The 20136-nt window shown below is 41.8% G+C and overlaps 1 protein-coding gene across 4 annotated transcripts in view; it reads right to left on the bottom strand.

Moving 5' to 3' along the window:
• The window catches only part of oxr1a (oxidation resistance 1a), a 248196-nt gene that overhangs the window by 25724 nt on the left and 202336 nt on the right, over positions 1–20136 (bottom strand). For all 4 annotated transcript variants that reach the window (XM_084726037.1, XM_084726039.1, XM_084726038.1 and 1 more), the window contains 3 exons: positions 6584–6736; positions 4456–4640; positions 1561–2228 (listed from right to left, as the gene is read on the bottom strand). In XM_084726037.1, coding sequence (XP_084582163.1) covers positions 1561–2228; positions 4456–4640; positions 6584–6736 — 1006 coding nt within the window. The remainder of the gene's footprint in view (positions 1–1560; positions 2229–4455; positions 4641–6583; positions 6737–20136) is intronic.

Below are 20136 nucleotides of genomic sequence, written 5' to 3' on the forward strand. Positions count from 1 at the left end.
AGTTTATTCCAGGCTTTGTGGCATTTAGCTTTTTCTAAATCCACAAGACCGCAAGACCAGAGACGGATGTCAAACATAAATACCACCTCTCTGAAAGCTGTCTCAGAAGGCGTTTTGATGTTGGGTTTCATCGTCGCCGTGTTTCCCCTTTGGGCGCTAGGTGTGTTTGTGGCATTGTGGTGTTTGATAGGTTTTAGCTTATCGCCCGGAGGAGTGGCCCAGACCACCAGAGCCAGAGATCAAAGAGCCGCATAAAGCCCCATAAAGCCCGGCTAGCTCCGCCAAGCTGATAACAACAGAGAGGCTGCCATTTCCCTTCGTCTTTATGTTCCAATTACTAGCACCGAGGCAGAGCGGAAACGGAAAGGTTATCACGAGCCGACAAGAGAGACGTGGTTCTGACGCAGCCGGAGAGGAAGGGAAACTCACTTTGATAGTCTTCAGAAGAAAACGGGATGTAGGCGTGCAGCTAAAAGACAACATGAGGCCAGATTCATCCTCTGAAAGGTCTTACACCTGTTCTCCACAAGTTATAAAGGGACAGTTCACACCAAAATTAAAAACACATATTTTTCTTCTCACCTGCAGTACTATTTATCCATCTAAATACTTATGGTGTGAGTTTTGGAGATATCGGCTGCTTTCTCTTCAACATAATGGGACTACATCCCTCAATACATTCAACATTGACGGATTTGAAAGTGTATGGGACATGGGGCTTGAGGCCTGAATGATCCTTCACAGGTGGCAATGCACATCCCAATCCCTGAATACTTTCTATCCTGGGATTTGTACCCACTATGCCAATTGGAAGACAGAGGTTGCGTCTTACATATATTGTTTTTGGAACTGCCCTCTGATATTTAAATTCTGGAAAAAAGTCCTGGTTTGTTTCTGTTAAATCTCTCAGGTGAAGGGCTCTCTTTGACAAGTGTTGAGCAAAAACTATTGAACAAGTTTCTACTATTAGCAAGGAGATGCATTTTATTTCAGTGGATGAAGCCCAGACTTGCAACAGTGGCATGGATAAATCTTTTAAGTTTTTCTGATGGATTGCACGATAGTGTTGCAATGTGGACTGGCGTCCCTCCTGTACCCTGTGAATGCGTACTGCTGTCTTTTGTCCATCTATATCAAAGCTCTGAGGTCTCTATGAAATGCTCATGTAGTGATGGTCTGTGACTAAAGAGTTACTAAAATACTGTGTTAAAAAACAATGGGACTAAATGAGACTGTTTTAGTGCTCAAAGCGTAAGAAAAATACATGTGAAAAATTCAAAACCAGCATCTCTTTCCATAAATCATGACCAGGTTAGTCATACAACAGACCTTGTTGTGAGCAGTTTCATGTGAGAACTACTTTCTTTCTAGTAGAAAAGAAAGTAGTTCCGGTAGATTCTGCTGCAGCCAGAAAGTAGTTCCTATATGAAACTGCACAAAATAAGGTCTGTGGGTTATCTTGAGTTAATGATTTATGGAAAGGGACATAAGTTTTAACTTTTTCAAATGTGTCCCTTTAAGTTGCTCATTCTCCACCTGTTACTGAGGAAGTGTGTTTACCCTCTGCAGAGTTCTCTGTGCCATCCTTTGGCGTCTGCTCTACATTCTCCTTCTCCTCCTTGCCTTGTTGCATAGTGTCCGTTTTGGAGACGTCTGTCCCCTCGTGGGCTTCCCCCTGTGTACTGGCCGGGACGGAGGCGGTGCCCGTGGCGGCACCAGGGGTGGCTGAGCTTTGGGACCCTGGACGAGAGGTGCTGCTGCTGCTGGGACCCTGGGCCTGGCTAGTGCTGCTGCTGGTGGTAGTGGGTGTGCTTGGTGGCTTCTCTACACTGTGCTGCTTGGATCCCATGGGGGACTGGCTATCGTTTTCTGTGGCAGTGTCTGGTGGATTGTCCTCCGCTTTCACCGCCGCGGGCTCCTCCGGCTGGCTGACAGAGCTGCGGGCGGCGCCTGGGGCCTGGGAGCCGGCTGCCTCCACCTGCGTGACGGTTTGCACAGACTCTGTGGAGGCGCCGGAGGACTTGTCCAGGCGGAGGTCCTCATTAGACGCTTGCTCCTCCTCCCGGATGGGGGACAGCTCTGGCTCAGTGAAGACGTCTTCGGAGATGGAGCCCTCGGTGCTGCGTGGGGCCGTGCTGCCGCTGTCGTTGGCCCCAGGCTCCCTCAGGCGCTGCTCTGGATCCTTCTGCTGGGAGGGATGTCTCTCGGCTGGAAGAGGCTCCAGGTCACTGGACACATGAAAGAGGAGCAATAAGACAAATGCAGCTGTCAGTAATAATGGAATATAGCATATGGGTGTTTTGACTCTGTCTTTTACACAAGTGGATGTGTTTAGTTGTTATAGTCGGTATTCCTCAGCCAAAAAACAAAAGTGGCTCTGAGGAGTGGTTTAAGTCTGACAAAAGAATTGGGTTGATTGGTCGTCTAGAAGGGAACCCCAGACCCACAAAAGATATCACAAGAGTGATCATTTTAACCCAAACCATGATCTTCCTAATTAATTAACTAATTAGTCTGCGCTAAGTGCACAATGAAGAAACAATGTGCACAAATCTCACAAGGGTTTCACAAATCAGGAGGGCCCTTCTATGCACCACTGTTTTGATTTATGAATATAATCATATCTAGCAGTTTCAGTCATGTTTAGGGCTGCAACTAACAACTATTTTCATTGTTGATTAAGCTGTTGGTTATATTCTTGATTAATCAATTAGTTGTTTGGTTTATAAAATGTCAGAAAATGGTGAAAAATGTTGATCTGTGTTTCCCAAAGCCCAGGGTGATGTCCTCAAATGTCTTCTTTTGCCTAAACCCCAAAGATATTCAGTTTACTGTCATAAAGAAGTAAAATAAACCAGAAAATATTCACATTTAAGGAGCCGGGATCAGAGAATCGAACCAATTAATCAATTATCAAAATAGTTGGCAATCAGTTTAATAACTGATTAATTGTCGCAGCTCTATTCATTCTGAGCACTTTTGTTTCAAAGTTCAGCAAATTAGTTTGAATGGCAACACAAATAAATCTGAAACCAAAGTGAACTGGTTAGACAAATCCTGTCACTCCTGTTGTATTTAAAAAGTCACTCACTGCAGAACAGGTAGAGTTGGGATAAATGCAATCCAACATCAGTACTGGGTGCTGATACTGACATAATTCACATATTGCATATCGGACTGACAACAACAATCCACACACTGATCCAGATTCCATAGTGTGATGTTTTTATGAATTATAAATGTGTAATAATGCAATTTTAAGCCTGTAGCCAAACTGTTGTAGCACACATTAACTAATTAAATAATTCCACAGAGATATCCAGCAACCTGGAATGTGTTGAGTTATATTCAAATTCAGGCACCGGAACTGAAAGAAGTGGACTGGTGCATTTTGAATAACAGGCTCATGCATGAAAAACACCTGAATGGAAAAAACTGATGTCCCCCCTTTTGAAAAAATCCTGTGCCACCAGCTTTGTGCATATTTGGGTGATGCAATGTTTTTGTTTGATTAAATTTTGTGATTAGTCTATCCCTACTACCTTTCATTTTATGTTAAACAAATCTTAATTGTAACTGTACAAAGGAGAAAATTAGTGTTGCATGCAAATAAAAACTTTCTATTTCTTGTTCTTGAAAACATGAAATAGAAAGTCACATGCAAACAGATGACAACACTTGAATATAAGCAGCACACTCTACAGAATCACATCCTACAGGCACTTGTTGCTCAGCTGTGTGTTCAGACAGAGAGAGCGAGAGAGGTCAGCAGACAGAGAGAGAGAGAGAGAGAGAGGAGAGAGGAGAGAGGAGACACAGACAATGGCCCACAGCTGAGAAAACAGCTGGGCCTGGCACAAAAACCAGTCATTTGCCAGCACAATAACTGCTCCATGGACAACACTCAACCAGCTACACGCAGCCCTGCTCAGATCCTGCTACCAGCAGAAGAAACAGAACATAATGACTCTGCAGGGGTCCCAATACTACAGGATATTTGTCTTTGTGTAAACTAGTCTTCAAAAACACTAAAACAATCCAAATTAAAAAAAAAAAAAAAGCTCAGACAAATCTGTGGGAGGAAACACAAGTGAATCCTCTAAAGTGGCTGCTTCCTACTGCACAAAGAGTTGAGCAATCAGAACGTAGGAGGTGAAGGCATACTTCATTAACCCTGGTGTAATTGCCGTTTCCTTTTTATTTTGGTATGTGGGGGAAAAGAATTAAACTGTCGGTTGGCTGCTGATGCAATCTGACCACAGGTGCAGCGGAGAATGACATTGATTACAGCGAGGGAGCTGCTTTTCTGTGGGAGAACGACATGAAGAATGTAATTGAGGAGGAAAATGTAACTACAAGAATAAGAAAATATGTAGAAGTAATTCAGAATTAGTGTTTAGAGAAGTCTTTTCCATGCATGTTCAAAGCAGATTATTTGTCAGTGTTTTGTCTTACTCTGGCACAGCCTCTCTGATCTTGGGATCAGTGATCTCCTTGTAGATGGCGGCAGACTGCACCTCCTCCAGAGGACACATGATGCCGTACTCCTCGCACCCGTGGGCCTGAACCAGGGGGTCCATCCGGTGAGGGTCGAACATGATGTTGTTGGGTGTCACCAGCAACACCCCACTCACCGCGCCCTGAATCAGCACAGGAGAAGAGAGAGAGAGAGAAAAGGGTCTTTTGGCGCATAAAAGGAACAGCTTAGCATGTTCATCTGACGCCCAAAGATAATCAGAAGCACCTCGGCCACATAAACAACTGGAGGCCAAATCCATTTTAGACCACAAATGTCCTAAATCAAGTACAAGTTATTGACCATCAGCGCAGACCACTTCAGTGCTTTCCTTTGCTACCTGGGAGTGAATCAGCAGCGGTTCAATACCATAGATCTGTGTGTGTGTGTGTGTGTGTGTGTGTGTACACGTGTGTGTGAGAGCAGGACATCTGACTGGACAGGGCAGTGTGTACGTGCGCACACATGCACTGTCAGACAGGCAGCGATAGACCATCCGGGTGGAGTCTGTGTGTGTATTTCATTGCAGGACGTCCCGGGAGCTGGCTGCCATCCTGAACCAAACCACAACACAGAAACACATATTCTGACCAGCTCGTGTGCGTGCGTACAGTGGTCAAATGTAACAAAAGAAACATTTAAGTTTATCTATTGTGTATTTCCTACCTTTGGACTTCAGAATTAGTTGTCAGGGCTTGTTTTCTGGGCTGCATTGAATAGTTTGAAGCTTTATCACCTAACATTGACATTTTAATTCTAAAACATCTGAATGCTGCTTTTTTTTTTTGCATTTCCAGGGTTTGTTGTGTTTTTGTTCAGGTCAGGCAACGGGGTCAGATCTACTTGACCGAAGTTAATTTTAACTTGCCCCTGTACTAACTGTTTTATTTATTATAGGTATTCAAAAAACAATAAAGACTAAAGTTAATTTTCATGTGTATTCTAAGTCTGCAGCGTCTAAAATGCCAGAAAATAGTGAAAAATCTCAATCCCAGTCTCTCAAAGTCCAAGGTGATGTATTTAAATGTCTTTTTTTGTCAGTTAAAAGAAAAAACATTTGTGTCAACAAAGTTGACAAATTATGTTACTTTAAGAAAGCTGATTTAATGAAGTAACCGATTTGTGCAGATGAATCACTTTATTCAAGCTGAGGACGTTGTTAGAGCATTTTTTTTAAAGTTCAAAGCTTCATTCGAAAACCTCAATAGAATCTTTGAATTAAAAAAAAATTACATTAGGTGAAGAAAACAGCATTTAACGCTACTGAAGACTTTTTCAGGTTCTGTATTTAGATAACTGAGTTTTCTGGTTACGCACCATCTGAACAACATTAACTATAATCACAAGAATTAAATTACAGTCAGAAAGAGAGATGCTTCTCTTCATGTTTTGGTCCACAGGGTTATTCATATCTGCCCACACATGTGCCCACAGTATTCTCTGTGCTCTAATTTTATTCTCCTTCCTGGTTTCTTCAATAAATAAACAACAACAAACTGGGAGGCATTTTTATAAGATATCAGATGCATTTTGGTGTAACGTCTTTCCTTTAAACTGCCTGTGTACGTCTGCTTCTGTCAGTGATTTCATATATGGATGAGCATGACATAGAGGAGCAAAAACAGTAAAGGAATATTGTGTTTTCAGAGCTTAAAAAAATGATCGTCACAGACAGCACTGTGCAGGATTTGGGCTCTGAACTGCTTACGTGCAGTACTTAAAATTTTTTTTTACCGATTTGTTTTTGTGTTATTGCAAAATACATCAAAGGAAACACTCCATCTTGAAGGTTTACAACACAACACATCAAATCAATAAAAAGAAAAAAATGCTTTAGTGTAGAGTTTTATATGAAGGGGATTATTTTTCTTTTAATCTGTCTAAAAGTTCAACATTTATAGCCAATCCTTTTGAAATACGAAGCATGCTGACTACACTGCTGCTGGCAGCTCTGCTGTATGTTCATACAGATTTAGTTTAGTATGCTTTTCGACTACCAGGAGGGTGCAGAGTGATGTTAAACAAGTGTATCAATAAAAAAGCAGTATCTTTTATGCTGTATCGTACCTTGCCATCAGTGATGTACTTGCAGTTGATCTTGAGGAACTTCTCTGTGAGGGCCTCTTCCTCCTCGGAGGTGGATGACACCACTCTGGACTGGCGCAGGGCGGTGAACACTGGAGGGTGAACGGCCTCTGGTCTGGGAGGGCCATCAGATTCCTGAAAATAGGGTAGGAAATAGACCTTATTTATTAGTGCAAACTTTTACAATAATGCCATAAAGGAAGAGTCAAGTAAAAACTGTAAAAGCTGTGTTCCATTTTATCTTGATGTCTATGCAAAATCTCTGAACAAATGCATCACGTCTAAACCTGTAAACAGCATTCAACCAAACAGGCTAAATGATAAGCCCCGTCGAACAGGCACAGCTTGGTTCACTCGGTAATACATGGTGCAACTAATTTGTCTCTCATTTCATCAAACTAATCTGTTCAAGTCTCTAAACGTATTATCTATATATAAACAGATATTTTCTGCACAGCGAGACAATCAGGTTAAAAGGAACCCAAAGACGAGCCAAATGAACGCACCTCCTGTGTGCCTGAGCTTCACACAGGCAATTAGACAAAAAGAAAAATTCATAATAGAAACTTAAGATGCTTTAATTATTGTGCTGTGTGCACGACTTGATGCCTAGTTACTGTTATTTTGACACCACATGCCACTGAGTCAGAGGAGGTTTAGAAACTTTTGAAAGGGAGAGTCACAGCTTTAAAGAAGAGGAGAACATTTGTAAAATGAGTAAAAAAGTAAAACAAATTAACTTTAAATACCTGGTTCTCTGCAGTAATCAACTATACACTATCAACAGTCTAATGGTTTAGTCTGTGTAATATGTGAATGGCAATAAACAACTGTAAATACATGTAATATATGAAATATTTTCAGTTCATAGTAATTTAATTTCAATTAAATTCCTAATTTCAAGTAATTAAACAATGTGCTTGCAGTGCTTTCATGTTACTTTGAGGTCATTTAGTGCATCTTTGAGTTCATTTAATGTCTGTTTGAAGTCGTTTTTTGTCTCTTTCAGATTGTGTTGTGTCTCTTAGATGTCATTTTGTGTCTCTCTGAAGTCAGTTTGTCTCTTTGATGCTGTTTTGTCAGTCTTTGAGTTTATTTTGTGTCTCATGGAAGTTGTTTTGAGTCTCTTTGAGGTTGTTTTGTCACTCTTTGGGTTTATTTTGTGTCTCTGAGGTTGTTTTGTGTCTCTCTGAAGTTGTTTTGTGTCTCTCTGAAGTTGTTTTGTGTCTCTCTGAGGTTGTTTTGTGTCTCTTTGAGGTCATTTAGTGTTTCTTTGAGGGTATTTTGTGTGGGCCTGCACACAGTAGGTCTGTTCAATGATCTATCTATGATACTAACAAGCCCCCAATGGCACATAGGTAAGATAACCCAAAAACAACAAGACTAAAAAAAACAAAAACGAGTAAATAAATTACCTATTATTCATTGCATATATACATATATACACTCAGACATACATTTACACATGCTAATATGAGAAATATTAAAATATATATATATATATATATATATATTGCATGTGAGTTGTATCTTAATTATGTTGTTATGATATGTTGTCACACACTATAACACAATTGTTACTGCTTCTTCATCAACTCCATGGTAACTCAGAAATCTGCTACAGATGGTGTGTCTGCTGGGCTGGAAACATGAGGTGCAGTGGGTTTGGTGTTTCTACAAGAGGCCTGTTGCCATGCAATGTCTGAGCCACAGGGAAAGACTGACCGAGGTCTGTCTGAATAACTGTCCACAGGGGCAACTGTCCGACTGGGAGACATTTTGTAGGCCGGAGGTGACTGTTAGTCTGACTGACTGAACAATGCTCTGCAGGATGGACTGTCTGTAACACTGAATGACTGCTGAAGGAGTCAGTTCAGATGGGAAGATGAGAAAGTGAGTGAGGGATTGGAGAAATATTGATAAGAAAGACAATAGGGGGTTAGAAACTGCAGCAGAAGCAACCAAAAAAAGGAAGGCAGTGCAAAGCAGCTGCAGAGAACTAAAAAGACAAGGAGATAAAGAGAGCTAAAGGCAATGAAAGAGTGATTGGAGTGAGGACAAAGAACAAAAGGGAAAAGGAGGACAGAGTGGAGAGTGTGGGAGTTATCGTTGAGGGGGATTTCGACCGGGAGGGTGTCAAAAGCCGGTGGAGAAGTGGAGTGAAGAGCACTGAAGAGCTTCGAGAAGAGAGCCCGAGCCCATAACAACTGTCTGCTGTCCTCCTGACACCCACCCCCACACCTCCCCCTCTCCGTCTCCCGCTGCAGTCGACAAACAGCCTGCAGCTACTGACCCACACCGACACAAGCAGCCCAGACACTGGCAGCCAGGAAAGGCTGAGGGGGCCGGGCCAATCTGTTACAGCCAAAACAAGCCTCGCTGAACAAGGAGAAGAGAGAGAGAGACCTAAAAATGTAGAATTGAGATTAGGAGGAGAACGATCGGAGCTGAAAATAAACTTTCAAGAACATCCTTAAAACTAAAAAATAGCAGGATATGTTGATGAATTTCAGAGGCCCAGCTGTTAAAGACAAGGACTGTGTGTAGGAACATGACTGTTTAAACCCGCTTATCATCCACTTAAACTGAACACTCCTCACCTACATAACTGCACTCAATCGCTCCACTTCCCGGCGAGTCACTTCCCAGTGATTCATTCAAGCTGGCCTTCCTGCTCCAAGGTTAAATGCAAAAAGAGGAGCAGGCTTTTCCACCCAAAAAATGAAGGATTACACTGACTAGAACACACCTTGGATCACTGAGGACTCAACTGGGGGGAGATTGCCCTCTTGGATGCCCTTGTGGTAGATTAAACAACACAAAAATTCCCTCTGTGGTGTTCCTTTGGTTAATAACATGTGGTTAAGTGCCCTGTAGGTTGCCTTTACACTGGACAAAACATGATTAGGTATGTTCTAGGGTGCCCTTCCCGTGGACAAAACATGGCTGAGTGCACTCTAGGTGCCTTTGCAGTGGACAAGACATGGTAAAGTGCCCTGTAGTGTGCCCTTCCAGTGGACAAAACATAATGAAGTGAGCTCGAGAGAAAACTAGAAGGCACAATGCAGTGCCATATAAGCAATTGGCCCGATACCCCCAGTGTTGAAAACGATACGAAAGTGCCCTCTTTCATGCCCCATGGTAGATAAAATGAGGTAAAGTGCACTCTAAGGTACATGTCCAGTGAACAAAATGTGGAAAATAGCCCTCTAGAATGCCCTTCCAGTGGAAAAAATACAGTACAATGCCCTCTAGCGTGCTTGTCCAATGGACAAAACATAGTAAAGTGCCCTCTAGGTTGCCCTTCCAGTGGAAAAAAATGAACTGGCCTCTACCTGCCTTTATATAGTTAACTAGTTTCCTGTGTTTTTATTACAGAGATGTACATGAAGTAGTTGTACTTCTCATAATGAAACAATTTTAATCTGAAGCAGGGACAGGGCTGGTTTCACCATAAATGCGGCATGATTTTCACCGTGCTGGTGTCCTGTTGTGTACAGCTGGTGCCCTTGTTATTCTTTTTTTCACCCCTGCCCCTCAGACAGCCTGAGTCCGCCACTGCCTGGGACCAGAAAAGCACATGTGCAACACCACACGTGCAGCATGCACCTGGGTTTAAATGAGCTGCAACAGATCAGCCAAAACATGTCCTCCCTCATAAAAATGCAGAACAAACACTGTCTCCCATTCCCTGTCATTAAATCTGGCACATCTGAGAAATGGGTGTTATGTGTTGGTAGGAAAATAACACCCATCACACGTCCCACACAGACGGAGGATTGGGAAGACACAATAAGCTGTCGATCAGCTGTGAACTGTAGCTCATAAGGTAATCTCTATAAACTGATATCTGCACATGAATGCAGGATCAGTAAACGAGGGACAAGATTTTGGTATCGGAAGTAGTAGTAGTATTGACCAATCATGTTTGAGCAGGCTTTCGTTGCATGAAGGTGAACAATTCATGTGGAAAGCAAAAGAGATGAAATGTAGTGGCTGAAATGCAATCTTGGAACCAAAAGTGAATCACCTGTGACTTCACCCTTTGGTTTGTGCACTACTGTTTGAAGCCTTGACTTTGGCATTATGGGAGGTGCAATCGTGTTTTTTTTGCAACCAGAGCATGCACAGTACCGACAAGAGAGGGTAGAGCTGGTGGGTGATGTACAGCAAGCCGGCCTGGTTGTAATCTTACTTGTTTTACCACTGAACACTACACTGAAACATGTTTTTTTTAACAGTTTAAGTGAGAAATGTAATGCAATGTAATAACAGAATATTGATCAATATTTGATCATCACTGCCTAGTGTTACAGTTTGTTCTGAGTTTTGTAAGGCTCAGCTGCCAGGTCACAATCTCTCTTGTATTACTATTAAACAGCACACCAAAATATGTGAAAAATAGGCAATGTAGGAACATAATCTTGACTCATGTTTGATCAGCAATGCCTGGTTTTGTCAACCCTGACTGGCAATGAGCTGTCATTCACACAGTAGCCCTCCCCTAAACCAAACTCTGCTCAGCATCTATTTTATTTTTTAACAAAAACCCATTAAGAAACCTTTTATTGAGGTCATAAATCAAGTGAGAAGTAGGGTCATATTGCAATAATGGTACATACGATTGGAGATCTTTTTGCAGCCAGTGGAGTCGCCCCCTGTTGGCCATTAGAAATAGTTGGGGCATGTTTAAGGCACTTCAGGACTGGCTTCACTTTTCAGAATTGGATGCTCTGTCCATTCTTTAATATATGGTCTATGCTCAAAACCCACCAGCTATCGGCTGACAATATAGCTTTTTATTATCTTTCTTTAAAAAAAGACTTGCATTCATATGCTGATACCTGTTTCTAGAAAAGCATCTTTTGCATGTCTCTAGTTATGTGGTGTTATCCACTGGCTACAGCGGAAGCCCGAAAATTTTGACCACTGTCACCAAAATTTATCAGACACTAGTTCTGAGATTGCTCATTAGACAACACAAGGTGACATATAATGATTTTGATAATGATTTCTTTTTGGTACAGTGCAAAATGTTGACTTGTACAAAGCCAAAACTTGTATTTGTACATTATTGTTTATGCGTGGGATGATAACTGGCTGAAATCAGAGTAAATACAGTGAAAAGAGTAAACAACAGTGAGATTAACTTGGTCTGTTTAATTGGCTGCCAATGGTGGCATATTGTCAAAGCTGACAATCTGTCCCTTTATTCATCTTTCAATGTGAAATTCTTGCTGGAAAAAAAACAACTTTGGCTCACTGTCTCACTAGATTAATTTCACCAGGTAATAAGCCCATGTATGGACCTAATGGAGACCACATGATGATCATCGCTAGTGTATATTAATTATTCATTTCCACCCTGGGTATGATATATTCTCTTAAGACAGAACCTGCACAGTCATGCTACATCAGCAAATCATCACCTGATCCAAACCTCCAATAGCATCTCACACAGATCGAGCTGCCAACTCCTCTCTTTTCCCTGTGGTTGCTCCCTGACTACCTGCGCCGCTCACTCTTTCCTTCCTGCTACACGCTGCTATTGGCTGCTTCTGCTGCTTCATCTCGCCAACACCTCCAGCTGTCTGATACCTCCTAAACAAGACTTTGTTAATTAATGATAATGATTAATGGTACACTGCAGATCATCTGAGTTTTGCTGACCTACCCCCCGTTGGTTCATTGCACTTCAGGCTGAGTTTCTAGCATTGTGTCTGTACTGTGAAATACAACCCTGTAATCTTTTATACAACAGTACTTTAACCTTCATGAAACAAGTGTTCTACAAGGAGCTTCTAACTGGCTGTGAAACAGTCCAAATTTAATAGTGATGCCTTTATGTGACCTAAATAAGCTATCTTTTTCTATATAGTTATTCTTAATGCCTGCCACCAGGTTGGATTTTCCTTGAAATCAGATTTAACAATTTATGGCATTCAGACCAGAAGAGGTTATGTTCACATTTTTTCCAGGAAAAGGGTACAGCAAGTATTAAGTTAACCTGTTAACAAGAAGCAGGAGGAGATTTTTCTTAAGATAAATTATTTTTTGACATTATATTTTATGGCTTTTGCGGCGGAAACTGCTGCTTTAGTCCACAGGAGCCTCCAAAATCAAAACAATTTTAAAGGTCCTTGTAGAGTTAAATAAATTTCACTTGCCCTGAAAAGCTTTAAGCATGACAGCAGCGTGGCTCCAGGGATGGAAGATATTAGATGGATTGCGACTGCACTGATGATGGAATTGGATGGATCGCAAACACTGTGGTGATCTTCTGATCTTCTGTAAATCACATACCTGCTTATCAGTGTGTTAGCATTCTCATAGTGCGCATGTTAGCATTTAGCTCAAAGCAGTCTTATTTAAACAATGACACACACATGTGATAATATTGTCTGAATAATCCAGCATCTTTTAAACAGACTGCATGCTCTTAAATAATTTCTTTCCATTCTCGCTTTGTGTCCCTTCGACAATGCTTGCCATACACACACATTGGCGTGACCCCCATGACAAAATGTAATAATGTTATCAGGAATTCTTTTGGTCACAATAATTGTGTACTGAAAATCTGATATTGGTTTAAAACTGATCACAACCTTCTACCCAAACTCAGGTTCAAATCCTGGACACACGCAAACAAACAAACAAGCAAAGCATTTGTTACATATTTTAGTTATTAGATGGGCACAAACTGACCTAAAAGAAGCACAGAAACTAGAATCACCTTGATAAATGCTGCAGCACATTTTGTCTTTATTGCACTTTGACTTATCTGTCCAGTTACTGTGCTAATGCCTGAGAAATTTTCACTAGGGCATTTTTTCTTTACAGTGACACTTACTGTATTGTAAGTAACGCTGAATAATTGCTAAATGCCTGACTTAATTGGAAATTGTAATCTTTCTCTCCTGTATTTCTCAGTTGTTAACTGGCTTGCTGACAAAAACATACTTTCTTTAACATTCTGTCCACTGACTGGACATGATGCTATTGTTGATACCAAACAATATGAAAAATGATAAGACATCTTTCCAAAACTCAAACACACAGTTTGACTGTTGGTACAGTGGTATACATACAGCTGACAGATCAATACAGTCTCAGGCTAGGTGCCACAGCTGCCTCACATATTTCAACTGAATATTGCTTTTCTGGGCTGCTGCTTTCTTTGCACTCCTAAAACCCTCTAATATATGACCAGTGTTTGTCCTGTACTGGCCTCCAAGGCATCCAATATTTTTTGAGCTGCTGCCGGAGTGAAGTACTGTGAGGGATGATACTAAACCTGCCCATCTCTTTATTATGCCCCATATTAACTTTCCACTTCATACAGACTTTTCATTTAAAGTGCTGAACCTCACAGGTAAGGTAAGGTGAGGTAACAGACGGCAGCCATAGAAATAACGTGGGTGGAGAGTTAACACAACCTCACTGAAGACAACCAGACTCTTTTTTTTGACCTCCGGTTCAGGTGAGGCATGACTTGTCAGCGTCCTGAAGTGACCACATTCCAGTCAGAGTCTTGGAAACAGGATTTTTCTTTTTCCAGCGCGTGTGACATCAAAGGGAGAGGAAGAGCGCGGTGCAGCGTAGTGGACCGGCTGCTGCAATGAAATCCAGAGATGAAAGAACGGCCGTGTTGGGCTCAGATTGTGAGTAACCCCTGTGGACGGGGGAAGGAGAGGAGATGATGGGGGGAGAACTGAATATTGAAATGGACGCACAAGAAGAGAAAAGCTGGGGTGAGAACAGGAGAGGGCAAAGTAGGGCCTGACGGGGCCACTGGGAGGCTTGCCTCTGGGGGTTTTTGGATGGAGCGCGGCGTCGCTGTAATCTACTCTACAGGAAGCTGTGAGGGGGGTTGATGGTGGGGACAGGAGATGGGTGTAGCAGTGTTAGATGACAGCTGTGGTGGGGCTACAGAAATCAATATCCTTTTAGTTTCCAACCAATATTTCTCTCAGTGAAAAGTAGAGGAGGAAAAAAAAAAACTAGATGGAGGCTGTGAAATACGGCTTCCATTCAGGTCAGTAGGTAGTCAGTGACAGAGGGATATAAATGAAAAATTTACCATTCTTTAACCACTGACAAAACTCCTTTCACATGTTATGTATAGTAGTTACAGCATTTGTCTCCCTTGTAATGATAAAGATTTCAGAGAGGAAGTCTGCAGGTGCCACCCGGCTTTGACCTTGACAGTGACACATTGTGCAATCAAAAATCAATCCACAGCTCCACCTTGTGGGCACGGCCGTGTTCTGCAAGAGGGAGCACACAATGGTTGGGATTCATCAAACGTCAGTAGCCACAAGTCCTTTCTTGCAGTCTGTACTGGACTTTTCCAGGACACTTTCAGTGATGATCTGGCTGGTATGATGGAGGGATCACACCATATACTAATATGTTCCTTTCTGTGGAAGTCGGATTCATGGACTGATTATACTGGCAGAACTTTAGATGAATTGATGTTATTACTTATAGTATTTCCTTGGGATGCATGGCATGTTTTTTATTTTTATTTTTTAGCCAATACTGATAACCACTAATTACCACTTTGTCATGTTTGATACTGATAAGTGATAATTTCACATAAGAATAGGATGTAGTGATTAAAGGTGGATGATATAATATCCCATAGCTCTGACCAAATCAGATGTAACTGATAACACTGACAACAAAACAAGAACAGTTCTCTTCAAATGTTCATTCTTTTTTTTTTAGTAAAGTTCATCAAAAAACTTCACAAAGATACTAGATGCTTTTATTGAGAAGTTCCCTAAGAATTCTAATTAAATGCTTTGACAGTCTGTTCAATCAAATATTATTATAGTCAATATTTATAGGTTACTATATGCAGAAACGGATACAGACAGATATAGTGGTACAGGCCAACATCGGCTGATAATTTACCAGCACTCATGTTTATCCTACATCCCTACGTTCTCCTCTTAGTGTTGTTTTTTTTAACATCTTGCCTTGTTTTAATGCTGTTTAAATATTTTAATTATATTCATTTAATATAGTATTCTGACACTGTATTGTTTCTTTTTGAAAGCAGTTTGTGCTCTAAAAATGAATATAAAATATATTAAACCATTTCTGCCTGAACACCAATAACTGCATAGTAGCCTATAATTTTGCAATGCTACAACTGCTGCAGCAGCAGCGACGGGTAAGAGCAAACAGGAGAAGATCTGAAAATATTTAATGCAATATATGCGGTATGGGGTCCCTGCTGTGTCTCTGTACAAGCTAAGAGGTCCACGGCCTGAAAAACATTGAATACCCCTGCTTTGAACCCTTAACTAGTGATATTAAGTGGAGCCTTTAACAAGGCTAATCATGCTCACTGTGTGCTACCGCTGCACAAGTTAATCGCGACTTAACCCCATTAGATGAAATGTTGTAACGATTTTCAAGGGCATTTTTCTTTTCCTTTAAATTTCCATGAGTTTTCCATGACTGGGAAATTAGTCAACTGTTTTCCAGGGCATGTGAGAACCATGAAAGGGCCTGATGAGCTGATATACTGAATGTCAACCTTTTTAGCAACAAGAAGACTAGTTTAAATGTAATTTTTTCATAAGCTAACCATGAGATTCTCACTAAAACATAGTAGGCTCAGCAGGTGCTGGATTTCAGTAGGTGAAACCTGTTCAATTGAGTGAGATCATCACAAATGCACCTATGTGGCACTGGCACAGATATATAGGTAATCTAAACTGGATCCTGGTTCCACTTCCCTCACTACTAATTTTAGATCACGCCTCAGTGGAAGAGGAAGGAAGAAAGGAGGGAGGCAAAAGAGGTGCCAAAAGAGGAAGAGACAGAGAAGGTCACAGTAGTAGCTGTGCCACCACGGTGAGTAAGCATGTGTGTGTGTGTTTGTGTGTGTGTGTGTGTGTGTGTCAGTATGAGCGGAGGGTCTGGATAGGACAAAGAGGACGAGCCTGCCCACACAGATGACCAGAGAGCAAGTATGCCAGCGAGCCTGTGACTGCCAAATAATCCAACGACAGCAAGACCGCCAGCCAGAAAGTCAGCCAGCTACCCATCCATCCACACACACAAACACACACGCACACACATCCATGCACACACACACGCACACACATCCAGAGAGCCAGCCAACGATCCATGCCTGCAAGATGTGTTACTTTTTGCTGCCAATACCAGCAGGCCAGCAGGCAGACCGAGAGCATGAAGACACTTCAGAGCTGCCTTATCTGGCCTTTAGCTCCGCCACAGAAACACTGAACAACATAGCTGGATGGTGAAAAACTTCTACCTTGCTAACTGAAGCATGGGCGGTGTTGTATAACAAGTGCATCAATGCAGCACCACAGTACCTCATTATAATGCTGTTTTCTCATACAGTTTTAAAAAAAAACTGAGATTTGGTTCTGGTTCTGTGATTTGGATACTGCACTTGTCCATGTTGCGATTGCAGTTGCAGTTGCAGATGCAATTTATTGTGTTTTCAGAAACTACAGGAAAAATATTTTTTAAATATTCTTCAAATACAAAATTTAGTACAATAGCACTTGCCCAATTTTGTCACTTTGGGATCTGACAAATACGATGTTTGATGTTAATCTTTCACCCCAAAAGTATTTAAGGCAAACATACTAGTTTATATTACATATTCAAATGCTCCATAATTGCTGGGCAGTGCTTAATCCAATTTTAGATGTTACACAGGTTTAATAATTCTAAAACTAAACCCAGTCCTCTGAAAAATGAAATAAATGAGAAAAAACACCCATGTGCACTTTATATGTGGATGTCAGTCAGTGTTGATGGCAACTGAAGCAGTAAATTCCTCAGTGTATGATGTATTGACCAAGAGAACTGTGTCCTCGTCCTCACAGAACTGTGCAGCAGTGCCTACATGTACCAGGATGCATTGCAGCAAAGCTTCTCATGTCCATGCAAACATTGCCCTGTTATCACCACCCTAGCCAGGAGCTAGGAGAGGAATTTGTTGCCTCAGGTGACTATATTTATGATCAATATTGACTGTACATCCACATGAAACATTATGAAGTTCCCCTTTAATACAAACAGGGATTTTGCAGCTATAGTCTTACTTAGTCTAGTATGACCAACAGCATATGGTGGCTAATGTTAGCAAACTTAAAGGTCCAGTGTGTTAGATTTTGAGTTATCTATTGGCAGAATATGGAAGAAGTGGAAAATAATAGTCATGAGCATGTTTTAATTAGTGCATAATCAAAACAAAATATGAATTGTCGTGTTTTCATAACACTAGAATGAGCTGTTTATTTTCAGAGGGTGCACATCCTCTGCCATGGAGGCCGCCATGTTGTAGTGCAATGTTTCTACAGTAGCCCAGAATGGACAAACCAGACAATGGCTCGAAAGATCTTCCTGAGTTTTGCACCCACAATTAGAGGTTCTCCTACACAGTAGGAAGGGGAGGGTAGGCAAGTTGAGATGCCATCAAATCCTATACGATGGTCCTCGAAGCGATATATTGTGTAACTGACATCACTGATTCAGTCCACTGACTCGGTGGCTCTTCAATACATGCATTACTGTTAAACTACTTTCTAGCATTTACCATCATTCTGGCCACAACTGTTCCTGTTCAGCAAAACTTACAAAGTACCTTTAGAACTTTTCCTGATCTGAGCTGGTGACCTACTGGGTAGAAAACGTCTGAAAATCTTCCCTAGGTGGTATAAGAACCAGATCCAAAGATTTCTGGCACGTCACTGACAGACTGTGGGGCTCCAGTGCCAGGCTTTGAAAACATCTACTCTGCAGCTAATGGGAGTGGCAGTAAGGTTCCTTTTTTTTGTCTTAAAACTTTTAATTTAAATTTATTTTGTCAGCTTGAACATCTTCACTGTGTTACTGTGTGTTTTTGTGGGTTCATCATAGTCTGTGTTCTGGCAGGCTATATTTTATATAAAACTGTCAAAGCTTCAGGAAAAATATGCAGCACAAATGCATATGATTTCAGTTTTGATGTAAATGAACAGCCAGTTATCTTCTGCAGTGAAAAACGTCTGTTAAGTTCAATGGCTTTGATTATTTGTCAGACTATTTGAACATCTAATAAGCTCCTTAAACATCTGGTGCCAGATCTCTTTTTATATCCTAAAATAAAAGAGAAGCATCTGAAAGTAGTTTCTGTTCTCTCACACTCGTCTTCATCAGGGTTATACTAGCTATTTGCTGCCTGCACTGCTATTACTACACACCTCCCAGAAGCATTTATTTGGATATATCCTCATTGAGACGTGCGCGCCGAGCACTGAAATAGGCTTGTAATTAAAAGATGCCGGGGATTCTGGAGGGAAAAAATAAAAGAAGCAGAGTGAGTTATTAAGGTCCTTCCTGTGGTTTATAAAGCAAACGGCACCTGGATGCTGCTTGCTCCTGTACGACACACACACACAGGAAGAGACAGAGGGATAGGAGGGTGCAGGCAGACACACACAAACATGCAGAGTTGACAGATACAGACGCACACTTTCACACACAGACAGATAAACACACACACACACACACACACACACAACGCCTCCACACATACACAGAGTTGGCAGATCGGGTGAGGTAATGTTCCCTCCCTTCTGCCTTCCAAGCACACTTCCTCTGCTTGGAATAATTGCTGCCTGGCTGCTTGTCTGGGGGAGCGAGCTGCTCCGTTCATTAGTTGCTCTAAATATCAGACACGGCATCACTTTTAAAGGCTTAATTTCTCCGCAGTCGCAGCCCCTCTCTCTGATCCTCGCCCGTCGAGAGCCGCAGAATATGCTCCTGTTCTCGCAGGCATGACCTAAATAGATAAGTAGTAAATGAACGGGGGCCCTTTCTGTTGGCAACCATGGAGAAATTAACGGACGGAGATGAGAGCAGACGAAAGGGGAGCGCTTGTGGTGGGAGGGTGTCTGGACTCGAGTGGAGCGGCAGTTGACAGTGACTGCAATGGAGACAGCAGCATCCGTCCGTGCTCGCACTAAAGTGCCAAAACAAGACGTCCGTTTCCATAGAGACCAGCAAACAGTCATATTTCTTAAGGAACTACCGGGCTTCCTGCGGTGCTTAGTGATTGGCTCATTCAGATGCCGCAGACGTGACACCTGAGGGAGATGGCTCATGCTGCCGGTCTTAGAGCCATGAGGACAGGATGTGTTCGGCTCAGTGGACCTGACCTGAAGTCACTTCAGACACGAACAACAACGGGCCTGTCTGTTTCTAGTGCCACTAGAATGCCAGGAATAAGCCCACCACAAAACAACAAGCCAATGCTGGAATCAAAGGCACACTGCGTAGATTTTTGCTTTAGGAAGTGCAATGTTTACAATATGGCTGCGCCCTAACAGTCGACTTAACTGCTGGTTACAACCAAGTTTTCATTCATCTGTTAGTTACAGAAACACTACAGACTGTAGCTGAGCTATGTCTTGTCAATAGGGCTGGGATAAATGTATCAGGGGATTGTTGCAACCAGGCCTGGAATTTCATCATCTTGGCTATTTGGTCTTGTGTGC

The sequence above is a fragment of the Lutjanus erythropterus genome, chromosome 9, assembly GCF_056507025.1.
Source record: "Lutjanus erythropterus isolate fLutEry1 chromosome 9, fLutEry1.hap2, whole genome shotgun sequence".
Lineage (NCBI taxonomy): Eukaryota > Metazoa > Chordata > Actinopteri > Lutjaniformes > Lutjanidae > Lutjanus > Lutjanus erythropterus.